The 9,691-nt window shown below is 50.7% G+C and overlaps 2 protein-coding genes across 2 annotated transcripts in view; both read left to right on the plus strand.

The window, feature by feature from the left end:
* The window catches only part of LOC102036676 (protein SCO1 homolog, mitochondrial), a 3,711-nt gene extending 1,975 nt beyond the window's left edge, over positions 1-1,736 (plus strand). Inside the window, exon 5 of the mRNA XM_005430577.2 lies at positions 770-1,736. Coding sequence (XP_005430634.1) covers positions 770-898 — 129 coding nt within the window. The 3' untranslated portion in view covers positions 899-1,736. The remainder of the gene's footprint in view (positions 1-769) is intronic.
* A 6,651-nt stretch (positions 1,737-8,387) lies between these two features.
* The window catches only part of LOC102037859 (myosin-3), a 22,714-nt gene continuing 21,410 nt past the window's right edge, over positions 8,388-9,691 (plus strand). Inside the window, exon 1 of the mRNA XM_005430582.1 lies at positions 8,388-8,591. Coding sequence (XP_005430639.1) covers positions 8,388-8,591 — 204 coding nt within the window. The remainder of the gene's footprint in view (positions 8,592-9,691) is intronic.

The raw sequence follows: 9,691 nt of genomic DNA on the forward strand, positions 1-9,691 counted from the left end.
AATGCAGCTGAACTCAGAGCACAGCTGTATTTCAGTCCTGAGAAACCATGGCTTCCAGAGCCAGAACTCTGTGTCTTGGCTGAGAAAGATGTTGTCACGGTTAGGTGCAGACAGCACTTGCAGCGTCATTTAAATAAATTTGCAGTGGAGTTGATTTCGATATAAATCCAATTGGAATATCCGGGATCTGCGTGGGTGAGGCTGCTTCAGTGCGCCGGCAGGGGGCGCCCCTGGCCCGCATTTCCCTGTATCCCACTGCCGGTCCCGATCCCAAATCTCAATCCCGCATTTCCCTGTATCCCATTGCCGGCCCCGATCCCAAATCTCAATCCCGCATTTCCCTGTATCCCATTGCCGGCCCCGATCCCAATCCTGCATTTCTCTGTATCCCACTGCCGGCCCTGATCCCAATCCCACATATCACTATATCCCACTGCCGGTCCTGATCCCAATCCTGCATTTCCCTGTATCCCACTGCCGGTCCTGGTCCCAAATCCCAATCCCACATATCCCTGTATCCCACTGCCTGCCCCACTCCTGGTCCCACATTTCCCTGTATCCCACTGCCGGTCCTGATCTCGCATTTCCCTGTATCCCACTGCCTGTCCCACTCCTGATCCCACATTTCCCTGTATCCCACTGCCTGTCCCACTCCTGATCCCACATTTCCCTGTATCCCACTGCCTGCCCCGCTCCCAATCCCTGATTTCCCCTCTGAGCTGGTGCTGTGTGCTGTTATGCTCTCTGACCACGCTGTGCTCTCCTGCAGGTGGATCACACAATAATCATGTACCTCCTTGGCCCCGATGGTGACTTTGTGGACTACTATGGCCAGAATAAGAAGAGTACTGAGATTTCGTCTTCTATTGCTGGACACATGAGAAAATACAGATCCTAAAGCAGAAGGTCCTCAAAGATTGCTGGGAATGTCACCTGTGGGTTTGGCTGTGATTGGACACTGGAGTTAAAGCAGAAGCACACAAGTGTAACATCCCATCAAGCAGGTCTCCTTTCTTCCAAATAAGAAAGGCATCCATGTTTCTGCAAATTCCCATTACCAAAAATCTCTACAGAGCCTTCCCCATGGATACAATTTCCAACAAGATCTTGGGTACAGAATAAAATTTGAGACTTCTCTGAAATAATGCTGGGAGCAAAGGTTGGAAAGCACTTTGCACTTGGAAAGAATGTGTGTGTTGCTGGGAAAATATTGCTGGTAAAAAAAAATTGCTGGTCTGGCAAGGACAGCAGTCACTGCAGGAGGATTACTTGATGCAAAGCCATTACTGGATGGGGCCATGGCGTTCTCAGAGGAGCTCTGCCCTCCGGTTTCTCTGCACTGTTTTGCCTTCTAGGAGAGGCAGCTGCACTATTAGAAGCAGGGGAGCCTTAAGAGTGCTTCTTTATCCAGGTTAAGAAGGTGAAGAGCACTGAAAGCACCAGCTGCTTCCATGCATGGGACCAGCCCTGTAGCGAGCCTGTTCTTTTCATCTGAATGCAGAAATGAAATGTATTTTTCTGGTGGTTTTTCCAGGTGAACACTGTTCACTTATAAGGAAAAAAAGAATTGGGATGCAAATAGTTTTTTCTTCTGGTGCAGATGATGGTGTGTGTAGTTGCTCTGCTTGTGCTAGGGGAAGTGGGGAGGGTGGAGTGGGGCTGTGTCCATGCACAGGGCTGGCAATCAGATACATTTTATGCAGTGCAGCATTTGAAAATAAAGATTGATTTGTATAAGAAATATATCTTTTTATTTCCTTTGGTTTGACTAGAATGTCATCAGAACTTTGTATACCAGGTCAAACTTCATATTCTTGCTTTGCTTTCCTTTTTAGAAAGCAGTATTTATTTCTAGTCATGCACATCAGGAGCTGAATGTGTTTTTTTAAGCTGAACCTCAAGAGAAAGGCCCACAGGAGACAAACCAGAACAGTTCTTGGTGTGAGTTCCAGAGGGTCTTGGACTGAACACAGATGTTCCTGCAGGTAGCACTGGTGTTCTCCTGAGTGTGGGGGTTGGAAGAGAACATTGCCACCCAAGGGAAGGTGCAAAGCCTATAGAAAAATTCTGTCTTTGCAAAATTGTGAAAACAAGTAAACTTCACCTGTTCCAGAGCAGTGACATCTCTCATGCATTTTGACATATATTGCATACTTGCTCTCTTCCATGGGTTTTACCTTCAGGTCTGTATTTATTTGATCCCTTGTGATTTGTTTGTGTTTGTGGAGTCCTCAGGGCCCATCTGTGCCCCATCTCTTACTGGCCTGTGGCTTTGCTCTGCACAACAGCCTTTGTCTGCCCTTCTCAAGGTCTCTGCTGTCACATCAGGCCTGCATTTTAAATACTGCAGCAATGTGTTAGGGTTAAATACCTTTTCTGCACAGAGGACAGTCTGGAAAACCATGATTGTATGAAGCAATGGTAAGTAAAAATAAATCAGTTAGAAGCACCTGCTCAGAAGAAAGAATTGGTGTTACAGCTGAGCCAAGTTAAAGCAGAATTTGGACAAGGCAAACCTCTGTCCTGAGGCTTTGCAAAATCAGCACATGACAGGGAAGAGTCACCTGTTACACTGATTTCTCTAAAGCTCATTTGCAGCTGACCATAGAGACAAATACAGGATTCCTGTCTTCTCCCAAATGTTTTGGCAGTAGTGTCGTGTCCTTTACCTTGTTTTTCTGTGCCCTGAAAGGCAGAACCAGCTGACCCAGGAAGATTATGGCAGACTGGGGGGAGTGTGGCAAAGGCCCAGGAAGATTCCAGATGGAGTGACATGTCCCTTGCCTCATGGCAGTGAGAGCAACTGATGTCCTGCTCTTTTCAGCCTCCCAATTTGACCTTGCCCATCACTTTTCCCTTGGCTTTTCCAGGAGGGAAACTTTCTTTGGAAGTGAGGAATTTTGTTTTTGTTGTTGTGGTTGGTTGTGCGGTGTTCTTTGGCATTTGGTTTTTTTTCTTTATTTGGAGTTTTGTTTGTTTATTAAAAACCAAAAAATGTTGTTTAGGGAACTATTAGGATTTCCCTGCCCTGTTCAGTGGCAGCAGGGAGCACAGATGTGTTTTCTGTGTGTTTAGGAGGCCCAAGGGTTGCACTAAGTGCTCCCTGGGAGGAGGCAGAGCTGGTCAGGGAGGGGAAGGGAATGTGCTGGGGGTACTGGGAGATGCTCTGTCAATGGATATTCAGTATTTTTCCAGTCCAATATTAGAAATGAAGCAAACTGTACTCGTACCCAAATTCCCTGTATCCCCAAGTGCAGTGCCCAGCCCACAGGGAGGGAGCTCAGCTCTGGTAGGGAAGGTTTGTGACAGGGCTCCTCTCCTGGGGCTGTGCTGGCTGCTGGCCTGGGGCTGAGCAGGGCCAGCCTGCCCAGGTGGGTCTCTGGAAGCTGCACCAGGTGACAGGTTTCATTTGGGAAGCAGATTTGTCAGAGCCTGGGGCTGTGCATGGTGAACCTGCGTTCCCCAAGGCCAGCAGGGACAGGGGGAGGGCAGAGCACAGTCCTGGCAGGGGCCAACCCACAGAGCTCTGCTGTGTGTGCCTGCCCAGCCCTGGCCTGGCAATACCAGTGGAAAACAGCATCTCCTCGGAGGGGCTGCTGCCATCCCAGCCTGGGGACCAGTGACAAGATGTCTGAGGAATGAGGATTGGCTCCGTTTGTCTACCCAAGGAAGGCAGCACATTCCTCATGTGCTGCCAGCATAGCCCATGGAGGAGCTCAGCTAATGAGTGACACTTAAGCCACACGGGTGAGCTTGGCTGCTTAGGAGTGTTCTCAGCACCAGCACAGGCAGAATCAGGGCCTGAAGAGGTGCAGAGACTATGACCTTAACTGCAAAGGCCCTGTGTTGCATTTTCAGTCCAAATCATGGAAAGACACGGATAAGAAGGACTCTCACTGAAAATGTGTTGCATTTTCAGTCCAGGTGATGGAAAGACTCAGATAAGAAGGACTCTCAGGAGGTCTGTAGTCCAACCTCCTGCTGCAGTCACCCAGAGCCTCTTCATCCTTGTTCATAGCTTGAGGAAGAAAGCAAGTCTTCCTCATCTCCAGCTTGCATCAAGGTCATGTGTGGATGGAGATGCTGTTGTTCTTTCTCCCCTTCTGCAGTGCTTTTGAAGATATCTACATTTTCTGAGTCTTTTCTCACTTGGTCAGACTTGCCTGGTCCCAGCACCGACCTGACATTCCTAAGACGTGCTTCCATCAGCTCCCAGCCAGGATCTGAGATGAATGAAGGCTCTCACATGGTTTTCAGTAACTGCAGGATGGAGCTGGAGGCTGAGAATTGAGTTGGGCTTTCCCCACCTCTCTGTAAATCAGTGTGTGTTTTCAGTCAGGTGGAACAAGCACAGAGTGCTGAGGAGTCAGAGCTGGGAACAGCCTGCCCCAATGCACTGAGGTTGAACCGAGGCTTTCCAGCCCCTGCTGCTGAAGCAGTGTACTCACCTGGAGCCTCCAGGAGCTGTGGCTCCAGCACAGTGTGTGCTGGGGCTGCTCAGGAGCTCCCCAGCCTCGGGGCAGTGAACCTGTGCTCAGTGAACCAGATGTGCTGGTCTGTGCTACATGTGGTGTCCATTTTTAGTCCTTTAGACATGACTGACAAGCCCCTCACTTTTACTGGACTGCTCTTAGGTTTGGTGGCCTAAAAGGAAAGGCAAAAAGCTGACTAATTGCCTCCTAGAGGAGAATTTTTAAGTTTGGTTTGGTTCAACTGGAAACTGATGTTTTTTAAAGGAAGTTATACTGGTGGTGGAGTGTCTAGCCCCTGATTTCCAGCAGCTCTACATCAGTTGTGCATGTTGCAGTGAAGATTTGTGCTGGGGAGACCTGGGCAGGAATGATTGCACCTGTCTCTGTGCAAGAGCCAAGTCATTCCATGTTTTAAGCTGTGTATTACTAGTTTAATAAAGCAGGTTCCTTCAGCGTGCCAGGGAACTTACTCAGCTGCAGCTTACAAAACCTTCTTGTTCTCCCAAAGTTCTTTGTGCAAAAATAGATAGACACCAACCAGTAAATCCACCTTTAATTTGCAGGGGTATATTGAGCTATGAGTGTGCCCTTTTCTGAATGAAGGGCAGCAATAAAAGCTCCCTGGCAGCCCCAGGATGGGAAGAGAGAGCCTTGCAAGGCAATGTGGCTCGTGGTGACAGCACCCTCGTGACCTTCACCTCATGCCAGCTCTGTGTGTGCAGTGATGTGGGCAGCACAGAGCAGCAGAGGTACCTGCAGCTGCCGTGGGTCATTGCTCAGTGCCACTTGTTCTCCTGCACTCTGCTCCCACCTGGACACCTGAACCCGCCAGGGAAAACCAGGAGAGGCTCTCGCTGCCTGAGGGTTCTCTTTGCTCTGCTTGCACAGCTGGCTGTGAGGACTTAGCCAGCAGTGTGGCCAAGAAGGCCAGTGAGAGCTGGGTCTGTAGCAGCCCTGGTGTGGCCAGCAGGACCAGGAGAGTGACCACCCCAGAGCTGGGCACTGCTGGGGCACCTGAGTGCTCTGTGCAGTTCTGGGCCACTCATGACAACAAAGACATGGAGGGGCTGGAGTGTGTCCAGAGAAGAGGATGGAGCTGGGGAAGAGTCTGGGGCACCAGGAGGGGCTGAGGGAGCTGGGAAAGGGGCTCAGCCTGGAGCAAAGGAGGCTCAGGGGGAACTTCTGGTTCTGCACAACCCCCTGACAGGAGGGGACAGCTTTGGGCTCTGCTCCCAGGAACAGGGACAGGAGGAGGAGAGGGAACAGCCTCAGGGTGGTCACCAGGAGGAAATTCTTCAATGAAGGGGTGATCAAACACTAGAACAGGCTGCCCAGGGAAGTTTGGAGTCCCCATCCCTGGAGGTGTCCAAGGAAGTGCTGGATGTGGCACTCAGTGCTCTGGGCTGGGTGACAAGGTGGGCATTGGTCAGAAGTGGACTTGATCTTGGAGGTCTTTTCCAACACCAATGATTGTGTGAGTGAGGTCGAGTCTGTCCATTCCTCTTGCCTTGGGCATGCCTGGGAGCAGGAGATGTCCCTTCTGGATTACCGTGGCAATCTGGTGTCAGGACAAAGCCCCAGCCTGCCCACTGGCCTGGTGTGCCTCAGCTTTTTGCTCGCAGCACATCCCCTGCGCTGAGTTCAAAGGGCTGATCACAAGGGATGTGTGCTAAAATAAGCTTTTCCTTCATCCCCCAGGCTTAGGGGGATTCTAGGAATTCATGGTTCATGAGATATGTGGCTGTGGTGTCCATTTTTAGTGACCTTAAATGAAATTAAGGGCAACATGAAACATGTTTTTCAGAACTCCAGTGACAGTGACAGTGCTGCAAGCCCACGGCTCGGCTCCCCTCGGGCCAACACAAACAGGGTCAGCCACTGTCCCAAAGGGGTGACAGCCCCTGTGCTGTGGCAGCAGCTGCAGGTGCCCCAGGGTGCTCCAGCTCAGAGTGGGGCTGTGGGAAGTGGCAGGAGCTGTTTGGGGAGGGTGGAGGGGGCTTCTCACAAGGCTTGTTGGCTTCGTTCTGCTGAGGGAAGGCTGGTCCTGCAGCCATGGGCGAGTGTCCATGCAGGGCAGAGAGCAAACAGGGCTTGCTCAACAGTGACAGATGACCTGAACAGTGAGAATGGCTTGGGATGGAGGAGACCCTTCCTCTCCTGCACCAGGAGCTCACTGCAGCTGTGTGTGAAGGCTCCCTCTGTTCTGCCAAGTGCTGCCCTGCCAGCCAATGCCTGGCTGCTCTGTACCAACCAAACAGGGTTTGGGGCTGGGAGAGCTCCATCTAAAGCCCACTTTCCCAGTATCTTTCTGTGGGAATTGCAGTCACACGTGTCTGAGAACCTCCTTAGCATGGTGTAACTGGGCTTCTGCAGCTCCTCTTGGCAGCAAGGGCAGTGAATGCCATGGGCAGCCAAAGCTGTATTCAAAGTTAAACTTGTGTAGTGTATTCATGATTTGACATTCATGAACCCTCCATCCCAGGCCAGGTTTGGGTGTTGTTCTTTCTGATTAGTCTCTAATTTGCCATGTTTGTCACATCATATTTCAGTCATGGCCTCTCATCCTGTCCTCCCTGAGCCATGCAGTGGTGTAAGCCTCAAGAATTGCCATAACTGATCCTGCATGAATCCTCATCCTCTTTTTCCTTCCCGTGGCCTTGCTCTCCACCCCACACAGAGCTGGTTTGGGTTCCTTCACCACTGTGCAGCTCTGCCCAGGCACTCTGTGAGCAGCAGCAGTGAGGCAGGTCCCTTCTGGGCTATCATTTGTTTGACATGCTGGTGAGAGTGAAGTGCTGGCTGTGGTTGTAGCTGGCAGGAGAGCACGTTCCCAGTAAAGGAAACTTCCACCAAAGAAAAGCCTACAAAATCCCAGAGTTACCAAAATTGGGAGAGAAGAGCAGGTCCTTTCTTTACACACTGTATATGGCAAAAAATGAACATGAATTGGTGAGCAGGCGGGAGTGTCGATCCCTTCCTTCCAAATATAGGGATGGGGCTGAACCAGGGGGACCAAGCTGAGCCTATAAAAGCTCAGGGAGAAAGCCCTTGGTGGCTCCTGATGTCCTGGCCAAGCTGTGACTGACCTGCAGAGGGACAGAAGGCTCCTACCACAGGTCCTGCTCCCCATGCCTGGAGCCTCACAGGGCTGTAGCACCGTGGTGGGAATTCTGCTGTAGATTCCCCGCTGGGCCATTCCTTGGGCAGGGAAGTTCACCAGTGGTCTCTGGTGAACTTTACTGGCCCTCAAAAGGCACAGTTAACTGCAGTGAGAGGCGTTGGGCCTTTGGAGAGGCTGCAGCTCAGTTGAAGTCTGACCTTTGGCTCTTTCTCTTTCAGAGATACGAGATGTCAGCTGGTTCCTTCCTGCTTTCTGTTGGCTGATTGTTAAGGTGAGGATTTGAGGCATGAATACTAACAGCCTGCCCAGGCTGGCATGAGCCAGCTTTTCTCCTGTGCCCACCATGGGCAGTCCCTGTTTTTCCCCCTCCATGAGCTCCTTTAAGCACATGTCCATTCCTGCCCACTGTGACTGCCCACTAGAGGACAAGAACAGATTCCATGTTACTTGAGAGTGGGGGAAGTCATAAATTAAAAACTAGAAGAAAAATAATTTTCAGGGCTTTGCTTTTTAAAGGACTACAGGAATCCTTCAGATCTAACCACTTTCCTGGGGAGCCCTCCTCCTCCTTTGGACATGGATCTCCTTTCCTTGGGGCCATGGAGGGTGGTGGCTCTTCTTCACTGGCTTTATACCTTCCAACTTGAAAAAGCAAAATACTCCCTCAAGATCTCACTGCACTCACTTGAGAGCTGGGAGGGGGGACCTTGGAGCAGCCAGCTGGGGGTGAATGTTGAGCTGCTCTCTGCCCTAAGCAGCACACAGGGGTCCAGGGGTCTGTGTTTTTCAGAGCCATGAGCAGAGACGCTGGCATGGAGATTTTTGGTGAGGCCGCGCCGTACCTGCGCAAATCCGAGAAGGAGAGAACAGAAGCCCAGAACCAGCCTTTTGATGCCAAAACCTACTGCTTTGTGGCTGACCCCGAGGTGGAGTACACCAGGGGGAGGATTAAGGCTGCACAGGATGGGAAGATAACAGTTGAGACAGAGGATGGCAGAGTAAGTGCATTCCTTCTGGCCCTTCTCCCACCCTGCTTGGGGAGCCAGGGCGTCTGCTGGGGACAAACTGGGAAAGCACCAGGCTAGCTCAGGCAAGAAATCTGCCCTGCCCTGTCCTCTGACTGACACCAGCACAGCCTCCACAGGAAAGTATAGCTCTGGATGCTGGGATAAAAGTATTCATTGGATAATTATTCTTGGTTTTGGCTCTAAAAGTGAGGCGATGCTCTAAACCAGGTTGGATCGTAGCCTTGCCAGTCTTAACTTAGTTTTTAACACTTTCTCAGCTAACGCTGTCATATCCACTCATAAATTCCTTCCTTCACTGGTAGCTGAGCAGACAGATAACTTTGCAAGTCGCCTTTGCATGTGAAATTGTCAGTGTCACTGGCTGCAGTTTCCTAGAGGAGCACCCAGGGTGTTAATCTTCCAAAAGGCTGAAATGTCTTAGCAGCTTGTGCCCTGACACCTTTTGTAAGAATAACTGCAGCAGCTCAAAGAACAACCATGACCAACATCTTGGCAGTAGGTGCTACAAGGCTTTTAGAAAGCAGTGGCTGAGTTAAGCTGCTCCCAGCTGTGAACATCTGCCACCCCCACAACAAATCCACGGGCTCTGGCAGTGGGACAGGATGGCTCCCCACAGTGTGAGCCCAGCAAATGGTGCTGTTTGGTAGAGACAAAGCTGTTCTTTCATTGGGAATGGCCACAGGCAGGAGAGCAACAAGTCTGTCCCAAGGATGGATTTGCTGTTGATGAGTCTTGTGTTGTTTGTGTCCCGGCTCTCTGGCACTGTCATTAGAGGCTGGCTGGCCAGCAGATGTGCCCCAGGATTTTACAGCCATGAGCAGCAGAGACCTAAAGTTCATAAGCAGTGATAATGTGCTGAAAGATCTGTTCCAGCCCAAATCATGTCTGTGTGGTCCCAGCAATTCCAGGAAATTGACACCCTGTCAATGTACCCGTGTTGTAGATTTCCTGGCTGGCTGCAGTGTTTGCCCTGAAATAGCCATCTTTTGCTTAGCACAGTTAAACAGAAAGAAAAATATGAATTAGAGCAGCCTTAGAGATGTTGTTACTTCTCTGTGGTTGTGGCAGGG

Source organism: Geospiza fortis, unplaced genomic scaffold (genome assembly GCF_000277835.1).
Source record: "Geospiza fortis unplaced genomic scaffold, GeoFor_1.0 scaffold503, whole genome shotgun sequence".
Taxonomy (NCBI): domain Eukaryota; kingdom Metazoa; phylum Chordata; class Aves; order Passeriformes; family Thraupidae; genus Geospiza; species Geospiza fortis.